Raw genomic sequence first — 24,917 nt, 5'->3', positions numbered from 1 at the left:
CAAAAACCTCTTGAATTTAGTAAATTTATAATAAGTGTAACATTTTCCTTCAAGTCACTGGGCTGCATAAAAAAGTATATGTAACTTCAACCTATTAATGGGATTCAGTTATCTGCTGAGAAACCTCCTATTGTGAATATATTTCCTTTTTGAAGCAAAAAAAAAAAAAGGTTTAATAAGTGCCACTGAATGAAGAAGGAAGGGATGAATGAAGAGAGGCCAAACATTTCTAGTTACAGCTATACAGAAACAAACATATATGAGTTGTTGGTGGGGACTGAAGTGGATTAGAGTGTGTGTTTATTTGGTTCCTTTGTAGGTGACTGAAAATTTCTCATTATACTGGCAGTTCTGCTTAATATATGCCCTAATGTTTGTGTGAGTTGCCCAGACAATTCAAGAACTTTGGTCCTCAATTCGTAAGTATTCCACAGCAAATGCTCCTCTGCCCACACACCCTGGATACTTGTTACAGACTTGGGAGCATATGCTCCTGGTAGAAGCATTTTCTTCCTTGACACATCACTCCTTCTGCTCCTCAGATAATATGCAGCTGGAAGTGGATGAAAACCTCAATGCAATTCAAGTATGAAATACCATCTTTAGGTATTGTTGTTTTAGGGGAAAAAACCAGCTAAATGGAAGTGGTATTCCTATTTATGCATATAGAACCTAAAACCTGTGGAAATTAATCTTTAACTTCAGAAGTCTACTGTTAAAATAGATAAGTAGATATTGATTATTTTAAAAAAGTATTCTGAAGAAAAAATATGGTACTGTGAAATTTATAACTGTAAACAGAACTTAACTTTTTTTTTTTTGCGGTATGCGTGCCTCTCACTGTTGTGGCCTCTCCTGTTGCGGAGCACAGGCTCCAGATGCGCAGGCTCAGCGGCCATGGCTCACGGGCCCAGCCGCTCCGCGGCATGTGGGATCTTCCCGGACCGGGGCACGAACCCGTGTTCCCTGCATCGGCAGACGGACTCTCAACCACTGCACCACCAGGGAAGCCCAGAACTTAACATTTTTTAATTGAGCTTTTATTTGATCACATTCTTGGCTGTTCTTGATCATGGTCCTTCATCTTAACTGGGAAAACAAAATTTTAAAATTTATGAAGAGAAAACACTTGATATACCCTTGGAGCTAAAACATTAACTAAAAAGTAAATACATCACCAGACCTTTTAACTTTTCATGGCATTTATTCCCTTTACCTCCCTATTTTGTGTCTATTTCTCTTGGTATTCTGGTGGCAACTCTAGTGCGTGCCTAGTGGCAACCTAGAAACTAGCACAGTTTTGGTGCTCAATAAATGTTTGTGGTGTAGTGTATACACCAAAACAAGTTTTTACAGTTGTGTAGGGAAAGTATCAACTCTGACTGTGAAATCCTGCCCACTTCTCCTATCCTTCCCCGGAGTAAGACTTGATCACTATCTCCTTTGTGTGCCTCAGTATTGCTCTTTTATAAGCCTGTTTTAGAAGACATTATTGATTGTTTGTCTTCCCTAGTCCTTATTTTCTTGAGGACTGGGTCCGTGTCTAATTCTCTTTGTATATATAATGACGAGCCCAGGAAGCTGCACATACATGTTCATAAATTAATGTTTGTGCCGTGACTAAAATGCAACCTAGGAACTCCTCAGCAAATGCTGTCTTTGAGTTTCTTTAATAATAATAGTTTCTTTAAATAGCTGACCAATTGTTTCTCTCTTTGGGAAACCCAGAGTACCTGTAGTGTACTATTTAGAACATGTCTTAAATTCTCTCCTAGTCTTATTTAATAAGTACAAGTCTTTGTTTTCCTATTAAGTTGGAAGTTCTTGATTTCAGAGTTTGTTTATAATTTATGTTTGCATTTCTCAGAATGTTTAGAACAATATGTACTATGTGGAAGATAGCCAATACATATTTGTTGGAATTATTATAATGTAACTATTTGGAGAAAATATTTGGTTGATACTAAATTTGACTCTTGCTTTCCAAGCGCTTTTGAACTATAGAGCATCTGAACTAACTTCGGTTTATACAGTAGTGAGATATCTTTGTAGGTCAAGGCAGAAAGAGTTTGAAGCAGGTAATCCCATAGTTCCTTTATTTGAAGATGTGTGCTCCTATATGGGTGTAGGGACAGATGAACTATCATGTTGATTCTCTGGGGATGTAGGTAAACTCTCAATGGTTTCTGCATGGAAAGGCACAGAAACCAAAGCCCAGCCATGGAGCCATATCTGCAGCACCACAGTCTACTTCCCTTCAGGGTTTAGACTTTTCCTTGTGAAACAATTTTGTTCTCATTTCAGATGGGTGACTGATAAGGACAGGTGAACATATGTCTATATTGTGGGAAAGTTGTTGTTGTTGTTTTTTAATGCTACTCTTAAAATCCTTGAATCATTTATTCAGGCATTGAATAGTGTAGAAGGAGTGTAAGCATGGGACTTGGTCGTGGGTTCAAAGCAATTTTTCTCATTTCCTGTCTACAAGAATTTAAGAAAAGTCTTTTGCTGGATGAGATTCAGTTTCCTCTTGTTAAATTTAGGTTATGCTGCCTACCTCTTTGGTTGTTTTGAATATCAAATGAAACAATGTTTACAAAATGCCTATTATCTGATAAATATTACTTACACTTCATTGCCTTGATGCTGCTTTTCTTTTCAAAATTCAATGAGGTATTATTATATATAAAAATGAGAATCATTGGCACATTCCAAAACTTCTGTAAAATGCAGACATTTTGTAGACTTCCAGACACAATAATGTGTTTGGACATTGATTCTGAACCTTCCATCACATCCTCAAACTGGAGCAATAATGCAAAAGATCTACATGACATCGGCAGCTTAGAAAGGACAAAGAGGATAAGGATTTATTGAGATCTGTAGAGTAACAAGAAACACAAGGGACATGTATTATCAGCCACAGGAAGATAAAATGGATGATTTGAAAATAAGCCATGTGGTGGGAAGCTTATGAGAGGAGAATTATTCTGAAATGGAAACTTCCAAACCTGAATACACCTTAAGTTAGCTATGTATTTAGACAGGGAAGAATCAGTCACCTTCCTTTTCAAAATTTCAAAGTGGTTGGATGAAAGTGTATCAACAAATATAAAGCCCTTATCAACTGATAGTCATTTAACTGAGCTTCAAAATAAAGGTGTGTTCATTGTCTATGTCATGGGACTGTCCGTCAGTGTGATCACCTAATGTCCTTTAGTCCGTCTCTGGAAACAGTTAAAAAATAGACTCAACTTACTGAATTTTATACTGGAGTGAATGGTACTAGGACACATTTTGGTTGACATGACCTCTGACAATATTTCTGCTTTCCTTAAAGGATTAAAGTGCTGACTGTCAAAGGAGAGAATAAAAGTTTTAAAAATCACACAGTGATAAATTAAAAAAAATACTAAGAAGCTAAGGAGTAGGTTTACGTTGGACTTTTTTAAGAACTCTAAATTTAAACACTAGGAGCTATTTTACACATTTTCTACTCACCTTTTATACATTTAGGACTTTTATTTTTATGGAAAATCTATATGTCATCACAAGGAGAGTACCGCAGCATAGACCTGCTTAATTCTCAGGGAGTTCTGCTTCATTCTGTAACTTCTGATTAAAGCTATAGACTGGGACTTTCCTGGTGGCGCCGTGGTTAAGAATCTGCCTGCCAATGCAGGGGATAGGGGTTCGAGCCCTGGTCCAGGAAGATCCCACATGCCGAGGAGCAACTAAGCCCATGCAGCACAACTACTGAGCCTGCGCTCTAGAGCCCAGAAGCCACAACTACTGAAGCCCGCACGCCTAGAGCCCGTGCTCCGTAACAAGAGAAGCAACCGCTGAGAAGCTCACGCACCACAACGAAGAGTAGCCCCTGCTCGCCGCAGCTAGAGGAAGCCCGTGCACAGCAACGAAGACCCAACACGGCCAAAAATAAATAAATTTATTTTTTAAAAAAAGCTATAGACTTATACAAATGTATTTCGAGTGGGACATTTATGGATAAGTGGATGTTTTGGTTCAAAGGAATGAAAGTTGTGGGCTTCATTTGAAGTAAATTTGAATGACATAATGAAAGTACCCTTGAATGACATCTTTCTTCCTGTTGTCTAAAGCAAGAATTTAGCATAGTTTAAAGATATGCCATACCACTCAAGAAGAAGTAAAAAAAGGCTTGTACCTATTTAATTTCCAAACCATCCAAAAAAAACAAATGATCATATGTGTTTTAATTAAAATCTTATAATATTGTAGTAAAACCTCATTAACATAAATGTGATTAATTTGGAATTTGATCATTGGGAAATCAGACACATGTATACTATTTGCTAGGCAATTTAAGTGTAAAGGAAATTGGCATAGAGTTTGGCTTGGAATGAGCACAAAAGCAGTGTTTTCAGACGTTTATTGAATGGTCTTTATCAAATTATTACCGACACGTCATTATGGTGAGTTATTCAGTGTTCACTAGTTGTTGTCCTCAAATGCTGGAGATCTCAGAGAGAGATTGAAGTAGGAGTTGGGGCAGGGAGGAGATAAACTCCAACTGATCTGGGGGTGGGATAAAAGAGGGTACTGTGAAGAAACTGGCATTTAAGTTGACCATTGAAATAATGTTAGGAAGTGTAGAGGTTGAGTTTGGGTTTTAGGAAAGGAAATCCCAGACATCTGTTGGGCAATGACAAAGATGAAAAGTCTGAAAAACAGGGTCTTTTTTAATTTAGCTGAGGATCATGCATGTACAAAAAGTTAAGCTTTGAGATATAGAATTGGGACATACTCTAGAGGATTTTGAATGATTACATTTCATTTTGCAAGCAATAGGAAAAGTCTGTTGGATATAAATAGGAAGTAATTTCCTGGGGCAGGTAGAAACAGGAAAATTAGTAAGCAGAATAATGATGTAATAAAAACTTCATAGAAGATGATGGCAATGGAACAAAATGAAAAGCTTCTATTGTATTAGAAGGAATGTAAGGCTCGGCAAAGGATCAAAGGTCAGAGCTGGGCGAACAGAGGAATCAGGGATAACTTTTAAATTTTATGCCTAGTGGCTGGCTAACGAAAATAAAAAAAGGAAGAAGCTATGCTACAATAAACAGACATACAAATATCAGGAGAATTATTTGGGGGCCGTAAGGTTCATTGGTTTGGATTTCAGCCTGTTGAGATGGCTATTCCACTGGAACACTTAGAGGCCACTAACTATGCAGGATGTAGTTAGAAATGCATGACTCCATCTCAGAGGTTAAGGCCAGTGATAGAGTTGAGAACAATTTACTTTACGGTATCAGTTTAGCCTGTGGCGACTGATGAGACCAATGAACGAGTGAATAGAGGGATGAAAAGTGGGATGAGATAGTAATGTAGAATGCCAACTTGAATGGTGGAAGAAGAGAAGTCACGTAAAGCTTGAGGAAAATTAATTTCTGCTAATATATAAATATGAGTGAGAAACTACGAAAATGCAGAATCATAGAAACTGAAGATTTGGGAGAGTTTCAAGTAGGAGGAGTGAACAAAGTTGTAAAGTGCCACAAACAAGAGTTCATGGACCAATATAAGGCTGTTAATATTGGCAGTTAGAAGATTAACACACAAAGAATAAAGTTCAGTTTCAGAGGAAGGGGGAAGTAGAAAAAACGTGTTTACTTTTTCCTGTACTGGTGCAGATCTTAATACCTTCGTAGGGATTAAGTTTCTGTCTCATTAGCTCATTTTAATAAATAAGATAGCTAAAACATAATGTACCTCCCACCCATCTCAAGTTCTTATTGGGTAGATTGCTATTTACCAGAAATCATTTGTCTTCAAATATGGTTTAAGTTAGTTTTATCCATAAGTTAGGCTAAACTTTCCTACAACTGGGATCTTTATTAAGAAAGCTAGTGTATTTTCACTTCAAAATACCCATATTTAAGTTGTCTGTGTTTTCTGATCTCTTCACTCCCCACCCGCCATAGACAATGAATTTGTCCTTGCAAGATAGCAAGGCATTAGACTAAATAATAGACCTGACCTAGAAAACTTCTTTGCAAGGTTTACGACAGGCATATGTCCTACAGAACGTCAGTCCCAGTGTGAATATTCTAAATAATGATGTTTGCAAGGTGACAAAGGATGTCTGAGAACCCATTAGATCAAAGTTCAGGTGTTGGCTGCTGAGACTTGGTGGGGTGAATTGCCACTGACAGTACTAGGAAGAGGACCTAGCATTTAAGAGAAGACACTTCTTGTTATTTTTCAAGAGATATGTGCCTAATAATCAGGCTGTTAATTGGACTTTTGAAAATTGAATCAGTTTTAAATAAAATTTAAAATATAATTGCAAGGACTATGTGTTTTATAAAAAGTAAATCCAGCTGGACATTTGTTTATTTATTTGTTTAGATTGATAAATAAGTTGGTTTACAAGTGTATGCCCAATTTATGTTTGACATCTAAAGACATAATTGTTAGGAGTGACTCAAGTGTGAATAGTGGGACAGGTTTGTCACATCAGTTGATTTCAACAACAGGAAAAAGAGTAGCCATGTATAAATCTGGTCCCATTTCAGGGTTTGACCAGAAGTCCCTTCCTCCATTCCATTTAATGACAAATATTTACTTCATCAGAGAGAGGGGAGAAGAGAACCTTTTACTCAATACTTAGAGACAAAAATTTAAAGATAAGCATCTTCAGAAGTGAAATATGGGAATTGTTTTAATCTCTTTAAGACTTTGGGGTAGAAACGTCTGACATCAGATTATTTCAACTAGAGCAGATGTCATAAGGGGGCAGGGGAACCTGAAAGAGTGCGAAATTCTTGTTAGGACAGAAGTGTGGTCTTTATTCACCACAAGCCTGAGAGAGATCCAAGTGGGTAAAAAGAAAGGAGCATGACTGAATTCTGAATTCTTCACAGTTAAGATCATGGACTAATCTTTGCAATGCCACTTTTTCTCTTCTAAAAACTTAAGGGAGAAATGAATTCTTAACATAAAAATAATTTGTCTGTGAAAATTATTTATTAGTAATTAAAGTGACCATAGTTTTAGTGAACTATTATGACTGAAATACCATTTTATTTTGTATATTCTATTTACTCTTAGTATAAAGTAAAAATGATTACCTAGGTTATTATTCTACTGTAATTGTCAAGACTTGGCTTTGCAGTGAGTGTTGGTTTTACAGACAAAGTTGACTTTCTATATCACAGGTTCTATATGCTTTGCACACATCATTGTATGCAGTCCTCCTGGAAGAGAAACTCTGAGAGTAGTAGGAGAAAATTGAAATTCACAGCAGTTAAATACCCTGCTCCAAACCATACAGCTAGTGGAACTAGGATTTGAACCCTAGGCTGCCTTCAAAGTGCAATCAAGATCTTTGACAAATACAGTCTCTCTAGAGCAAGATGAATAAGAGGGGGTTTTTGTAACATTCAAAACCAGGTGCAAATCCAAAATTGTTTAGTTTGCAGGCGGTCTGACCTCAGAACATATTTTTAATCTCTTTGTTTCCTATTTATTTTCATGTATTCTATATTATAAAAGCCCTCAATGAATAAAAATCTAGAGTTATATAAAAGATATATTGGGAAAGTATTTACTGCATTAATGGCCTTTGACTTATTAAAAAAGGATTTCTTTAAATATCCTCATGAAGTGTATGTTTCCACTTAAAATTTAATGAATATATCTTCTTAGCACTTGCTGTCCTGGATACTGTCTACATTATGCAGAAATTAAACAGAAGACAATATAGTTTTGAACTTCAAAGAACTTAAATCCAAGGAGGAAACAAAGGCAAATAGTAACAAAAGCAAAAGTGAAATAAGAAGCATACTGAAAATAAACGTTGCTCTGGAAGTTGTAAGAAAAAAAAAAAAACAACTAAGAAATTCATTGCCAGAATGGGACTTGAAGGACAGGTAGAATGCTGATACGAAAAGGAACAGGTAGAATGGAAGTAACCATATCTCCTGTATGTGTACCTAGGTGTGCATGATGGCAAGGTAAGAGCAAGTACTCTTGCTTGAGCTATGAGGTACTTGCCATAAAGGGTTAGAGAAGAGACGGGGAAGGGAGGAGGAGGCTATATCAGGGAATGCCTTGATGTTTTTACTTAATTGAGAGGGTCCATGATGGTTTTGACCTGGTAAGTTACACGTTAGATGGTCACTCTGGTACTAGCAGGTAGAATTGATCAGATTCCATAGACAGGAGACTCTTTGAGATATTCCAAACGAGAGCTAGCTCTGCCCAAACTAGAGAGATAACAATGGGAATGCAAAGAGGGAGTGGGTAGGAAAGACGATTCTGTAATAAAATGTGCAAGACATAGAAATTGAGAGTTAAGGAAAAGGGAGGGCCTGAGTATCCAAAGAAATTTTCGGAGCAAAAAGCTAAGAGAAACTCGTGGGCAGGGAGGCATGAGAGTCTCATGAGGTCAGTTTTCAGGAACATATTCATTGCTGTTTTTTAAAGCAACTTCTAAAGTGGGTGATAACTGTATTTTCCTTGGCTAGCTAAGGAATGAATCCATGTTAACCAAAGAAAGTGTTATATTATGCAAAGTCTATAGAATTGTGTTTATGACTGCAAAATATGATACTTTAAAAGGAAATTATAAGGTTTAATTGAGCTTCATATTGATACATATTGATACCTAATGGCTTCAGTCCATAGTAAGCACCACATAAAAAGCTACGGTGTGTCAAACATTATTGCTAAAATAAAGAGTGGATGGCACTCATCCTTTTCATTTCTGTTGACTAAGAAGGATAGAGTATGAGTTTTCCTTAAAAATAGCTTCTATCTTAGTAACAGAAATACAAGCATGTATGTAAAAGTGAGTATTTTTCAAAGGGCTCCTGACTGCTTTCCCCAAATTGGATATCTTTTGGTAAGCAAGGAAAGGTAGATGAATACTAAGTACGCTACCAGCATCGTGTGCCACAGCTTGTTCTCTGCTAGGAGCTGTGATTTTCAGAGTTTTTTTTTTTTTTTTTTTTTTTAATCTGTAAAACCCTACACATTTGATTCTATAATAATCTTTATTTTACAAATGAAAAAAATTAGGATTAGAGAATTTAAGTAACTTGTCTCTAAATTAAGCAACTGTTGAGAATTTCTGGTTGAAGACAGCTGCCGTGGGAATGATAAAGGACAAATGGATGAATATAACTTACATCTACATGTTAGAACCAAAAAGCCGAGGTAATTGATTGAATAATGAGATTAAGTAGATTTCAGGCCAGGGTTTATCTAGGATGGTTCCAAGGTTTCTGGCTTGCAAATCAGGTAGAGCGTTGTTCCATTCTCTGACACAGGGAATATCTGGTGGATGTCTGTGGGAGGGAAGGTGATGAGATTGAGCTTGGGCATGCTGTTTGACATGAGTGTGAGATATGCAAGGGGACAGATTTAATAGACTGCTATTATAAGGATTAGGAGGCTTAGAATACAGGAATGGACTGGAGATAATGCTTTTGTAGTCATCAATTATGAATTAATCATTAAAGACATGGATGAGTGTATAATATTGCCCAAAGAGCATGTGTAGAATAGAAGATAAAAGGGCTATGTGTAACACCCAAGGGAACAGCAGCCTTTCAGGGGAAAGCAGAGAGGAGGGCAGAGAAGAGACTGATAAGAGTGTCCAGTAAAGTGAAAATCCTCAGGGCACACACAATTTCATTTTAGAGTTCAGTGATGTCACTTTTTTGTGAAACAGCTATTACAATATTGCATCTGCCCTACATCTCTCCTCTGTCCTTAGTGTATTAAATGGCACATTTTGCATTTCCATTAGGAGAGGAGAAAAAAAAGAGAAAAAATTTCATTGAAATTGCCAGGGCATAATGTATGATTGACATGGGTATTTGTATACTTGTCCATAACTCTATAGGTAAGTTTTGACGGAAAGACTGGTGAAATCTTCAAAATGACAAACATTTATCTTTTATATAATCCTGGCGTGGGGGGGTAGAAAACAGGGCAGAGTGGGACTGTTATAGCTCTTTCTCGTACTACTGCTTTTAACCCAGGAGTCACTCATAATTAGGAATGATAATAACTTTGAAAGGTTCATACCTTACCATATGGTTCATATACCTTACCAAAATGTAGCCCAAATAGTCTAAGTAGGAGAATTAATGTAAAATAATATCTTGGTTAACAGAAATGTCATGAAAGTTTATACCATTTTTGTACCACAACTGCTAAGAGAGTACACCTTCGACTAGAATGAAGTAGCTCATGTTTCCAGAGACTATTTTATGACTATAGAGTTGTATTAGTTGATTTGTTTCTTTATTTTTATAAGTATATACTGTAACAAGTATAGTCTATTATCTAGTCTAAATACAGTGTCAATAGACTTTGAAAGAAACCAAATGAGAATAATACAATAATCTCTGCTGAATTTATTCTATATTAATAAATATTAACTATATATTAATGCTATATTAACCTGGAATAAATTTCCTAATTTTAATATAAGGTGGGATAAGAGTGTTTCAAAAGGTAGTTAGTAATCATAGCTGTGTTGAAAATTAAATCAGAAATTTTAAGGAAAGTATTGTTTGGAAAAATAGTGGCAATATATTTAAAGTTGTTCAATGAAGCAGTGACAAAGTGCAAATTTTAGCTAGATTCTAGTTTCAAATCTAGAGTCAGTTCAAGTATTTTCAGCCTCAGAACAAAATTAGTTTTCTCATTTCAAATTTAGAAGAATAAAGCATAAATATTTGGAGTGCTGTGAAGCTATGGAGGTTCTAGAATTTATGGTTGACCTAATCTGTAGTTCTAGAGATAAATCTGCAGTACCAATATTTTTCATGTGCCCTATTTATTACTGTTTATTCTAATCTATGATTGGTAATTTTACATATAAAGTACTTCAAAACACCTCCAAAGAGTCTTCTCAAAGGTAGCTTTTTTAAAGATAGATCTTCTGGATCTTCTCCCTTGTTTTCATCCATATTGTATATTAACTATAGGGGAGTTTATTTTTGCTTCTTTATCAGATAAATGGGGGTATGGGTGTTCATGAATTTATTTCTATAACATTTTATAGAAAGTAATTTTTAGAATTCTATAATCACAATGCCTTGCTTTAGGAATATATTAATTTTACTTAGATTTAACTTTATGGCCACTGAAGGAGCTACCTTATTTACCAAACTGACATTCCGTTCTTCTAGTCATTTATTTAACCATAAGTCAGTAATAATTTTTATGGTGGTGGGGGGCAGGGAGAACAGGCTGGTCATTGTCTACATCTTAAAATCTGATTTTTTTTATTTATTGTAGGTTTTATTGGGATTTAATAATGCTTATAATGATGGTTGGAAATCTGGTCATCATACCAGTTGGAATCACATTCTTTACAGAACAGACAACAACACCATGGATTATTTTCAATGTGGCTTCAGATACAGTTTTCCTTTTGGACTTGATCATGAATTTCAGGACTGGGACTGTCAATGAAGATAGTTCTGAAATCATCCTGGACCCTAAAGTGATCAAGATGAATTATTTAAAAAGCTGGTTTGTGGTTGACTTCATCTCATCAATCCCAGTGGATTATATCTTTCTCATTGTAGAAAAAGGAATGGATTCAGAAGTTTACAAGACAGCCAGGGCACTTCGCATTGTGAGGTTTACAAAAATTCTCAGTCTCTTGCGTTTATTACGACTTTCAAGGTTAATTAGATACATACATCAGTGGGAAGAGGTAAGACATATCTTTTACATTTTTAAAGCTACTATATCATGCGATTTAAACTATAACTTTCAAAATGAGCAACTGTGCGATATATAATGAATTTTATGAAATTCAAAAAGAAAAATTTCATTTTTTTTTTTTTTTGGTATGTAAGTGGTATATTTGTATCCTCAAAAGATATGGTCGAATACTGGATTTGAGTGAAGTGAAAAAATTAGTGATGGTAAAACGTTTGTCTTATGCCAATTCAGTCTTTTTTTTAAATGTCTTTATTGGAGTATAATTGCTTTACAATGGTGTGTTAGCTTCTGCTTTATAACAAAGTGGATCAGCTATACATATACATATATCCCCATATCTCCTCCCTCTTGCGTCTCCCTCCCACCCTCCCTGTCCCACCCTTCTAGGTGGTCACAAAGCACAGAGCTGATCTCCCTGTGCTATGCAGCTGCTTCCCACTAGCTATCCTTTGGTAGTGTATATATGTCCATGCCGCTCTCTCAGTTCATCCCAGCTTACCCTTCCCCCTCCCCGTGTCCTCAAGTTCATTCTCTACGTCTGCGTCTGCGCCTTTATTCCTGTCCTGCCCCTAGGTTCATCAGAACCATTTTTTTTTTCTTTTAGATTCCATACTAATTTTTTTTTTTTAAAGCAAATCTACTTTAATCAACAAATTTTTATCTTAACCAGTGCAGCCCCTCTTCCACCATGGGAGATTGTTTTTATTTAATATCTAATATTAGTTTGTTTTATCTAACACATCAAGTACCATCTTTGACAAAGCTGTAGGGTCTGATTGCTAACCTAGTTTGTATCATTAGCTCTGTGAAATAATGTGGAATATGTTTCCTCTAATATTGAAATTTCAGAGAATTTGTGTTTGAAGAAAACAGATTTTTTTTTTAGTATTTCCAAGTTGTATGTGTAAAGACTGATTTTAGTATAATAATTTTGCTCATTCTTATTCTTTGCCTATAATTATTTATTATAGGTTCTCTCTACTAGTTCATTTCATAATACTGAAAAACAGCATACCCCGGAGGGAAATTATTACATAAAAACCACAAATACTACAGTGAATAAATACAGTGAATCTGGCCAATATTTTGCTGAATAGGGCATCTGTTGTTCTTAGGCAATTCGTGGGACCTGAAAGGGCTCAGCCAACTGGAGTTTCCAAAGATCTGAGTTAAATGTACCATCACCAAGCAAAGGAGGTTATGTCCCTAATTTCAGAGTCTGCATATTAACTTTTTGATTTTCTTTTCCTTCTAAATGTATCTTAAAAAAATTAATTATAACTTGAACTTTATTGTCTGCATAAAAATGAGGGTCAAAGAGGACTCCAGAGTGCCTAAACCTGCACTAAAGAAAACCATACGTTGGCTAGGAATGAATCGCCACTTTACTAGCTACAGAGATGCTTTTTAGGATGAATTATATTTTGGAATTTAGGTTTAAACAAGTCATAAAATGGAACTTCGGTGAACATTAGCTCTGCTTTCTGTGAGACTGTAACAATGTTTTGTGTGTGCTTGTTGATGACATTTTGGTTCCTACGATTTCAGGAAATGACATACAATAATAAGACACTGCATAAGACACTGCTAAAAAGACATAAAAATGGATCATTCTTAAAATATGGATACGGATTATATTTAAAATAAGATGAAGCACATTTGAGAAATTGGATTCGTCTTATAATGTGTCTCTATATAGCACATTCCATCTAACATGTAAAAAATGTTTGGTTTTCAAACATTATTATGCTAATGTTAATATCAAAACAAGGTGATAATTGATAAAAATAGCTAATATTTATTGATGGCTTATTATATGTCAAGTAATATGTTTGATTCTTTACATGGATTAGTTCATTGAATCTTGCTAATAACTCTGGTTAACTTGCCCAGATTCACAGGGTTAGTAATAGGTGGAGCTGGGATTCTGACCTTGGCAACCTGATCTTGACAACCTGACCTGACCTTGGCAAAGCTCTTAACCACATAACCATATAGCTTCTCACCATAACATATATATTCTTTTAATGAGAAATACCTTAATATTACACCATTTTATATATATAATCAAAAATTGTAGGAAACTTTTCTTAACTGAACTTTGTGGTCCAAGCAACATAAAATCTGAATATTTGCTTCTTAAAACATGGTCACAAAAAATATTGTAATGAGTAGCCTGTGAGAAGAAAAGTCACTGATATAAATACTCAGTCAATTATAAATACAGTGGGCAATGCGACTATTTTCAGTGTCTTGTAGTTTGAACCCAGTTACCCTAGAGAATGGCAGAAGGATGAACAGATGGCATTCTACCAGATAAAATGGCAGGCTGTACAGTCATAGAAGAGCACACTGCTTAATACCGTTGTCCTCTAGTTCCTGGCAGCGGTCACAGACACCTAGGTCTGTGTAACTTGATGGTGTTTCAAAGATGCCAGGATATAATTCAGGAGCATCAGCTCACTGCCATCATTACTGTAAAATGCAATTTAATATGCACTTACAGACATTTGGTAACCAAACCCATTCAAGCTAGAGTTGTGAGTTGGCAAGATCTTTCTTATAAATAAATGACCTTGATAATAAATGAATCATAAGCTCACTTCATGAAGAATGTTTTCTTGATTATATGATATCCCCATATAATATCACATATATCATGGATATTTAATGTCTGTTAGTAACACTGCTAAGCAGAGAAAAAATACAGTAGTAATTAACCCAAATTTAATACGGATTCATTATTTCATCACCTACGTGATTGAAACCAAAGTCACAAAGAAACTTGAATGGTTCCAAATTGGTAAAGCTCTACCTGGGTTTTATAAATGCCACCAGGATGTGTTTACAAGTAGAAACACAACAGATAATCAGGTTGCTCTATGAGCATTTAGAATAAGAGTACAGAGGAAGATGTGGGTTCACCCACATGTCTTTGAGTTCTGAGTGTTTTAGTACCAAGCTGGCTAATGCTAAATTCAGCAAATTTGGGGAAGTAATGTGTGAAGTCTGGGAGCTGCCACCGTTTTAAATGAATCATTCCCAAGGAAAGTGGCTGCCTTCTATAGGAAACTGCTTCCATCTTCAATGAGACATTTTTTTTTCCGATCTGAATTAGTTCAACTGATAAACAACAGGAAGTGCCAAAGCCAGATAAATTAGAGAAATATTGTGAATGAAATACAGAAACTTTAAAATTTAGCCCTTATGTTACTATCCTTGCTAAAGTTGAATATAGTGGTTAATATAGAAGGAAAGAACTGATTTGGCCAACTGATTTATGAAACACATGGTGTTAAGAAGTCAGGGGGGAAGTTGGTTTCATGAGGCAATGATAAAATCAATGGCTTTAGGATGCACAATTAGGGCTCTCTGACACTGTACTGAAACTTTACATGTATGGCCAGGTGAGGTGAAAATCTGTGGCAATTGTTTAGATAAATCAGGTCAAAAAATTCCTTTTCCTGTAAACGCCCGAAAACAGAGGTGAATCTCTCCCACTCTTGTAATTTGGCTTAAAAAAATCATTCCCTTAATTCAACGTTGTTGTTATTGTTGTATTTCAAGTGAAGTCAGTGACCTGGGCCAGAGTGCTCTTTTGTAACCTATCACAGAGAACCCGTTCTCTGTGATCCTCCTAAAAGAGACATATGGTGAGGAAATCCTCAGAAATTAAATGGAATATTATTTACAATTTTTGCCATCACCAGCCACTGAAGAAATAAAGGGTAGATTAAGAGCTTAGTAAATAGGAGATTATTTAAAGGTGAAGAGTTCCAGGAGCATTGAATGCTGTAGCTGCTGATCCCTGTCATTTTATCAAAGGCAGATGATCCTTGAAATTATTAGATATTTTGGAAATAGTAATTGAAAAGAGAAATATTACTCTGTAATGGTTATCTATTTGTAGGATTCAGTGTCACAGAAAGTGGAAATCCTTCATGGGCAGTGTTAAAAATGGATGGCAAACACATGAAGCTCCTATAATAACTATGGCTTTGGAATACATACCTATAATATTTTAGTTTTCATTCTATATTTACTATCCCCTCAACTTTCCTTGTATAGATTTTAGCCCTCTCACAAATAACTTGCTTATTTTGAGGCAAGGAAGAGGGCTGTGGTTCTGATCTTCAAATATGTCTATAGCAATTTCAGATGAATGATGTGTCTGGAACGTTGCAATGCCCTTCTAGCAATCAGTATTAGATTTTTATCTTGCCTTAGAGGCAGATTTATGTACAAATTATGTTTAACAACAGAACATTAATAAGGAAATGTATTCTACAGGGAGCTAATACAGACTGCAGTTTCTGTCTTTGGTTAATTTTAGCATTCTAATTGGTTTAGATTAGAAACTAGCTCTTGCTATAAATTGCAATACATATTATAACTCCTTCCATTTTGTAGAAAACACATAGAATTCTAAGACTTGCCATAAGCAAACACCAGTGTTTTCCTAAACCTGCCCTCTGCTAGAACTTAAGGAGGTTCCCTATTGCCTATCACATCAAATCTGTGTTTCTTTGCTGTGCCTTCAAGGCTCTCCAGCAAACCGTTCCCTTGTCTCACCATTGTCACTTCGTATTTGCGCCCAACAGCTATTTTCTGTTTGTTTTTTAGTTTTATAATGCTTCTGGCAGAGAATGACTTTTTTTTTTTCTGCTTCTGGTAATTTTGCATGTGCCACACCTCAGATTTGGAAAGGCTTTCTTTTTCTATTATTCATTTAAAATTTATGCTCAAACTCATCTCCAGAAAATATTCTGCATTGATAGACTGCATTATAATGGTCAATACTTTTACTCTGAACAATTCTACTGTCTCTGCGTGCATTTGTTCATGCCCATAGCTGGGTTGTGAATACTTACTTATATATGCATTTCCTTTTCTTTTCCTGGGCATAAATGTCTGTAGGGAAGAGTCAGGGTCAACTTTTTGCCCTTGAATATCCTTGTACACTAGTATAGAGTTCTAAACACAATAGGCTATCTGAGTATACCTATCTGCTTACTACATGGCAATGCTCCATGTTCTAAATCCATTAAATAATTGCAAAGGTATATGTATTCTTCACTCCCAAGCATTTAGTGAATAATTTCTATATGCAGATGCTAAACATGAGAATACAAAGCATATCTCAGCTTTGCAGGAAAAACAGACATGTGAACAAATAATCACAGATGGTGCGGTAAGTGATGGCATAAAAGAGGGAGTGAACAACACAGCTTTTTTTGCAGGAGAAGAAAGCCTCAGAGATACTCGAACTGAGTTTTGAAGCTGGAGTCTGGATTACTAAGGTGAATAAAAGGGGGCAGAGGAGTACAGTCAGTAAGACATGAAGCATAAGCAGCCTAGCACAGTTCTGCATCTCTAGAGCCTAGGTTGCAAAGGCAGTGAGTTTGGAGGTATAGACAAGAAGTTGTGCTAATGATGGACTCACTCAGTAAGGTGTCATTGAGGCGTATTAGCTGAGGGATTTGCATTTTAGAATACTGCAGAGTTAACAGGATTGGAAACAACTGAGGATGGAACTAATAATATCAGTTAAGAGAGAGATTCATCACACATTTGCAGTTTTTATATATAGCTAGTGTCAGGCAGGATACTTTTTAGATATCTAAAGGGAAGTTTATCTTTACCAGGTATTCTTGCCATTGAAATATTTGTATCAAATAATAAAATATGATAAGGCCTTATATGAAGTATTTTTTGTAATGTTATAAAATTTAAATATTGATTATATTTGATATAATTAATAATCATTAATAGAATAATATATTAATGTGTTAATATAATTATATTATATTATTGATACAATTATATTTGAGTTTTGTATTTCACACCACCAGAAATGTGATGGTGTAAAATGGACCCTGTGCTAGAAATGAGCACTTATGGATGTTTATTCAAATTGTGCCTTTTATTTTCTATTTAATCTAGGGAAAAACGCTTAAAGTGACTTTTTTATGCCTACAACCTTAATAGAACAGTTGTGAAGTTCAAAGGAAATTAGATATATGGAAATTATTTGAAGTATTCAAGTTAATGTATGCCTATAATATTTATACATATGAGTATTCACGATGTCATCTTTCTCAGATTAGCACATTGACTAACAAAAACATTAGTATGTGTGTGTGAGTTGCGTAATATTTTTTTCAGGCAAATATTGATTCTGCTAAAGACCACTAGGTGTCCTCTATTGGTTGTATTACTTCAGAGTTCTATATTCTGAAATACCAAAACTGTCTTTTTTGAAATTATTCATTTATACTCTCTTAGAATCACCTAATTGCTTGGCTATCTATGTCTAGATAAAATAGACGACAATGAATATTCATATATGTAAAGATTATTTCTCTTTATCTATACTTTCTCCTCAGGTTAAAGAAAGAGTTTGTTAAGTTCATTCTCTAAAAAATCATTTTTATTCCAAGAGAATTGTTTTCAGTATTATACTGTGTGTTTTTTTAAGATGGTATTTTTTTTTTGCGGGCCTCTCACTGTTGTGGCCTCTCCCATTGCGGAGCACAGGCTCAGCAGCCGTGACTCACGGGCCTAGCCGTTCCGCGGCATGTGGGATCTTCCCGGACGGGGGCACGAACCCGTGACCCCTGCCTCGGCAGGCGGACTCTCAACCACTGCGCCACCAGGGAAGCCCTTAAGATGGTATTTTAACAGACACCCTGCAGTTCTAACGTACGGTGTAATGAGTTCTATTTGGATAGGCAGTATTATTAAGTCAAGACAGTTAAAAAGAGATTGACAAAGTATGTGTGGGTGTATGTGTGTGCGCGTGTGTGTTAGGGGTAAGATATATAATTTTATGAATGCTTTTTGGTTAGTACCTTGCAGCAGATCTATATAATCCTGATGCTTTTGACATGGAGATGTCAGTTTAACGCTAAAATATAAGATCAAATTTGAAATGTCCAGGACTCTATTTTAATATTAAAACATTAGAATTTCTTAATGCCCCATCATTGCCCAATCTATGTTCCTGTTTTGCATGTGTTTATATGCCTCCTTGGCTATATGTTGATAACTAGACTCATATCCCAAATTTCCAAACTATGTACCCTTATGCCTCAAAATCTACATGACATCTCTATAGAGATATCTTGTGAGTTCCTCAAGCTCAGTATGTTCATTTCCCCTTCAAGTCTCCTCCGTCTCTCTTGTTTCCTGTTGCTCAATTCAGAAATCCAAGAGGTATCCTTGACTTCTCCACTTTCATTCTCCATAGCTAACAGTAACCAAGTTCTACTGGTTCTACTTCTTGGAATGTGATTTGAATTCTAATATTCCTTCACTCAGTCCTCTCTATCACCATCCTAGTCCAAGCCAACATCAGTCATTTCTCTTTTGCATTTTTATAGTAGAGTCATTACTAGGTTTAAAAATTCTCCCTTGCTTATCTTCCTAGGGCCTCAAAAGTGACATTTTTGAAGAGCAAATATTACCATATCATTTACCTGCTGAAAATATTTCTATGGTGTTTCAGTATCATAAGGACAAATTCCAAAATTCAAGGTCCTTTGAAATCTGATTGTTTTACCATGTCAGCCTGGAAAACTGCTTGCTCATTATTATTATTATTTTAATAAATTTATTTATTTTGGCTGCGTTGGGTCTTTGTTGCTGCACGCAGGCTTTCTCTAGTTGTGGTGAGCGGGGGCTACTCCTCGTTGTGGTGCGTGGGCTTCTCTTGCGGTGGCTTCTCTTGTTGCAGAGCACGGGCTCTAGGCGCACGGGCTTCATTAGTTGTGGTACGGAGGCTCAGTATTTGTGGCTCACGGGCTCTAGAGCGCAGGCTCAGTAGTTGTGGCACATGGGCTTAGTTGCTTCTCAGCATGTGGGACCTTCCCGGACCAGGGATCGAACCCGCGTCCCCTGCATTGGCAGGCGGATTCTTAACCATCACGCCACCAGGGAAGTCCCTTGCTCATTCATTTTTAACTAGTCTGAACCTCTTTATGTTTGTCACATATACTGTTTTAAGGCCTTTACAAGTGTTGTTCACTTTTCCTAGAACTCTGTTCCTTTGGCCAACCCCAATTCATCCATCACATTTTGTTGCTATGACTTCTTTGACTTTAACTTAAGATACCCTGGGGTGGAATTAACGAATCTTTCAGGTAATGTTAGTTCCAACTGTAATATGCTGAAATAGCCTCACATGCTTTTGCTCTGTAACATTCATCACTTTTGTAATTTTCTTAAACTCTGCCTTCCCAACTATATATTAAGCTCCAGAAGGGCAGAAACCATAGATTTCCTGTATCTTCAGCTGCTAGCATAGTATCTGGAAAATACGGGCACAAGAATACTTGCTAAATGAGTTAACTTATGCCCTCAAGGGAATTTCAATTCAGCAGATATGTAAACATTCAAACATGTAAGAAAAACAGTAGAATGTCTTAAATCCAATATTAGAAGCATTTATAGCATAGAAAAAAACAAAAGAGAGAAATGTACTATGAGAGTGTGGTAGAGGGTAGAGGAGAGGCTCTAAATAAGGCATCCTAATAAATGTGGCCACTTTGAAAACCAAACTTGAAAGTATATATCCTTCCAAGTGGGTAAGCCTGGGAAATATTCTAAGAGAACTGAGAAATCATGGATGAATTCAATCTAGCTCATCATTTATAGATGGGGATGATAGTGATTTTCTGCCCAATCTCATAGAATGGCTTTGAGGCTCAAATGAGATGTAATTGTTGAACATACTTAGAAACTATAAAGTTTACAGAAATGAGCATTACTGTTATCATAAAAGTCTCCACTAGTTTAAAATATGTAAAATCTCAACAGACAGTTCAAGTCTTGGCCCTTTAGTGTGCTTACTGCCTTTCTAAATATTGGAAGCATTATAAATACTATTATGCATTATTTCTGTCCAAAATATACCCAGTAAAGATTTGAAGCACTAAATGAGTCAGGCTAATTTAGGACAAAGTACATTCAGTCTTTCATTTCTCCAGAATTTCTGGAGAAATGTATCAGTTTTTCATTTCATTGTGCACACAGACATAACGTGTATTATGCGTGCTGTTATTTTAGACTCATCTGTGTGCTATTAGAGTGCAAACTGGGAATGCCATTGGTTCCTGAGTACTGGACCCAAAATTTGTGATGTGATTCTGTTTTAAACTTGAATTCTAGTTCAACTGCCAGAGTGTTTCATAAAAACACTTTATACTGTGTTACTTTAATTATCTGGGTAATTATCTCAACTGAAAAGGTCACTGTTTTTAGTCTTGTATACATATGTGATGCACCTGTCTACAAAAAGGAGGTGTGAAGAGACATGACTTAAATTGGAAAATGATACAGTGGCACCCAAGAATATTTTGTTGTTACAAACAATGAGGTGAAATTTAGCTCATCCCTGAAGGAAATGTTGAATATATAATCACAGAGGGAAAATATGTGCTTTTTTATTGTCAGTTAACAAGTCAGTCTTTCACTTTAGTCAGATACAATGTCAGAAGTGTTTTTATTAATTGGAAATATTTTGGAAAACAAAATTTTGCTTGCATTATGTCAAAAGTAGTAGTTAATTCAAATTTCATTGAGCAAAGCAGAGTCATTGAAATATATGAGAATTTGTCATAGAAAGTCAGTTTTATAAGACATTATTAACTGTGTTATGAAAGCTCAAGAATAAATAAAATTAGAACCCTTGAATTGCACTGAGTAATGGATGAGAGAGACCTACTTTGATTTCTCTTTCTCTCTTGCTGATGTATACACTTTAGATTTTGTATTAGAGAAGTCGTGTTCTAGTGTGAAAGGGAAATACATTTGGTTGGTTATATAATTCTGGTGGTTATTTTGAGTTACGTCTACCATTTAGGCCATTTTTTTAAAAAGAGAGGCAAAATCTTTTTCTTATTACGTCTTAAAGTGAAAGTAGACATTGAGCAAGGCTTCTGGAAACTAGTCCCACAGTTTCATATAATTTAAAGCAGTTGTGAAGGAAGAGAATAGTAGCTATTTTGAGATAATCTTATTTGTCAGGAGTGGTGGAATCAAAATGGTTTTCCATTAGGGTTGGTCATCAGTGGGAATATTTGCAATAATATGCTGATTATTTCAATGTGCTGCTTTTTTCACGGTTACTGATGTGGAGATATGAGCTGGGTGAACATATGAAATAAAGGAAATTCAGCTGAATTGAAATGAAAGTCAGGAGTACCTTGCACAAGTCATTTCTAGACACTTTTCTCTCATTTAAAAAATGTGGATGATAGCTTCTACTTGGCTCATATGGTTGTTTTAATAATAAAAAAGAAAATTCATATGAAAGTGCTTTGTAGACTTTAAATTGAAAGTCTAAAGAACATAGTAATGTGAGATATAATTAGCCAGTCAAATTATTTTACTATCTTTTTCACAGAATCCCTGAAAAAAATGAAATTCCTATCTTCTTCAATATTTGGCATCATACCAGGGTGTAAAGGTAGCATTCAGATTGTGATAGTGTGTAGCATCCAAGAGCTTAACTCCCTAACAGTATCTAACAGAAATGTTTGGGGAATCAACTAATTTTGTGGAGGCTGCACTGTTTTAGTATGGGAAGCAGTTCTCCATTGTGTGAAAATATTAATCTCTGTGATACTGAGGAGAAGGATTAACATTCAGAAGAACTTCTTCCAACTGACTGACATTGAATCACAGGCATTCAAATTCACAGGTTTTAATAATACTGTACAGTTGGACTTCCTAGTGGTGCAGAGGTTAAGAATCCTCCTGCCAATGCAGGGGACACGGGTTCGATCCCTGGTCCGGGAAGATCCCACATACCACAGAGCAGCTAAGCCCGTGCGCCGCAACTACGGAGCCTGCACTCTAGAGCCTGTGAGCCACAGCTATTGAGCCTGCACGCCACAACTACTGAGCCCACATGCTGCAACTACTGAAGCCCACGTACTCTAGGGCCTGTATGCTGCAACTACTGAAGCCCGTGCACCTAGAAGCCCGTGCTCTGCAGCAAGAGAAGCCACCACAATGAGAAGCCCATACACTATGACGAAGAGTAGCCCCCACTCGCTGCAACTAGAGGAAGGCTGCGCGCAGCAATGAAGACCCAACGCAGCCAAAAAAAAAAAACCCCAAAAAACTGTACAATTAAAAATGCTTCTCCATTTTTATTCAACCTGAAATTCAGAGAAATGCAAACTTAGATAGTCCTTAACCTGGCGTAGGTTTACCTCCCCTTTTCCCCCTGCATGTGGTTGTTGTAGAAGCAGAATAATTTTGTAATGACAATAATTAGTAAAAAATGCTAATAAAATTTGTTAGGAAAGAGTTATTGATAGATTTATGATATCTTAGGTGCACATATATTAATCATTTTAGAAAAATATTAGAACATGAATGGATTCAAAAAGTTGTATACGTATTTACTACCCTGACACACACAAAGCCAAGTTATGAGTAGTGGACTCTAGAAGTTCTAAGTGACTTGTTTTCTGTTTTCAGACATATCTTGAGACTTGTGACATTCATGACTAAAATTTCACCATTGGGGAATGATTCATTTCTGTTTCTTCAAGAAACAAAAGTTCTTATAGAACTTCAGATATAGTTTAAGCCATTACCAGGTAACATTTTAGCAGGCGATTTGTTGGCAGGTAGTGAGAGTAATTTGCAAGTAGTTGAGAGTAATTCTTACACAAAAAAAATAGGTATATGAATATGGGTTTCACAACTTGAGTGAGAGGTGCATGGGTGTGAGAGAGGGGTTCTACCACATTTGAGAAGTTCAGTTGGGCTGCAGAGGAGAGAGAAAGACACCAGCAAGTGATAAAAAAAAAAATTCACAGTTTTGCTGAAGTCTTTCCCTGTTGCCGTATTACTAGTATTTGCCTAATGTCAAGGACAAATGTTTTAATGTTTCTAACTGTTATTTCTGGGAGTTTTACCAGCTGAATCATCCATCCCCTTTTCCATTTAGTTGAATTGTTATTTCAGATGTTCCAAAAATCTCCCGTGTCTTCAAATTAGAAGCTGACTCTGTGGTTACAGATGAAAAAATTTCTAGTTAGCACATGTCCTAGAAAAATGCTGCTGTTTTTGAAAGAATTCTGTTTAGTAGCACATTTCTTAAATGTATGATTCTGTACGTCCAATTAAACATTGTATGTATAATCACATACTAACCATTCTAACGAAAAATAAGAGACTAGGTAATTACTTTCCTTATTCCTCATTTCTGAAGTTCATATCTTTATATTATTATCAGATATAGTATTTAATATATATTAATTGCTGAGCAATTAATTTGCTGAGCACTGTACTACATATAGGGATACAAAGATGAATAATCAAGACTACTGCTAAAAGGGATTTTGTAGTCTAGTGGAGGAATTAGAAAAGGAAATCAACAATCATGACAGATAGCTATTAGAAATTTTTGAATGGAAGATTTTGAGAATGATTATAAGACTGTATCTCAGCTAAGGCAGAAAGGCGTCCCCAATCAATTCACTAAGTCTGCTAAAGGAGCAGGAGTGGGGAGTGGTGGTGTCTGGGTCAGATATTTAACCTCCTTTGATTAATGAGTTGAAATAGAATGAGCTGTAAAATACCATGCTTCACTAAAATGTAAAATTTGTTGAGTTTTACAAACAGTAGAAACAATTTTATTTAAAGTAATATCAATACTGTGTTGAGATTGCAAAATGAGTCCCCATTACTGGACTATGAAACATTTTCATTTCATTAAAATCATACAAATTTATGAAAGATTTCTAAATGTAGAACGTTTTTTAGGAAGCAGAAAGGACATTATATTTAAACTTCATACATAATATTATAAACCCTGTAATTAGTGAGAGAATTTAACAAAAAGGAACATAGTTTCTCACTTGCTCACTCTCTTGTCCTCTTTTCTGTAGTACGGATGCTTTTGTGCAAGACTCCTAACCAGAAAATGTGTCTTCACAATTACTAAGTGAACAATCCCTATCAGATATCAAGAGACTGAAGGGCATTCAGGGATCTGGGTGCCCAAGAGCAAATCAGTTATTCTGTAGTTATGGAAACAGCAGCTCCATTCAAAATGCTTGAGTTTTCTCCACATTTCGCACATACGTATATTTTCGTTTGCCTTGTGGCCTCCCAGCTTCTTCCTGCGTTGAGTTGCCTGTAACATGGGTGACTGGTACAGG

General features: G+C 35.9%; 1 protein-coding gene across 1 annotated transcript in view; it reads left to right on the top strand.

The window, feature by feature from the left end:
• The window catches only part of HCN1 (hyperpolarization activated cyclic nucleotide gated potassium channel 1), a gene marked incomplete at both ends in the record, with an annotated part of 366,195 nt that overhangs the window by 36,961 nt on the left and 304,317 nt on the right, over positions 1-24,917 (top strand). Inside the window, one exon of the mRNA XM_079916908.1 lies at positions 11,302-11,725. Coding sequence (XP_079773034.1) covers positions 11,302-11,725 — 424 coding nt within the window. The remainder of the gene's footprint in view (positions 1-11,301; positions 11,726-24,917) is intronic.

The sequence above is a fragment of the Stenella coeruleoalba genome (genome assembly GCF_951394435.1).
Source record: "Stenella coeruleoalba genome assembly, chromosome: 3".
Taxonomy (NCBI): domain Eukaryota; kingdom Metazoa; phylum Chordata; class Mammalia; order Artiodactyla; family Delphinidae; genus Stenella; species Stenella coeruleoalba.
The sequence above is the reverse complement of the archived record's forward strand: the minus strand, read 5'-3'. Positions and strand labels throughout refer to the sequence as shown.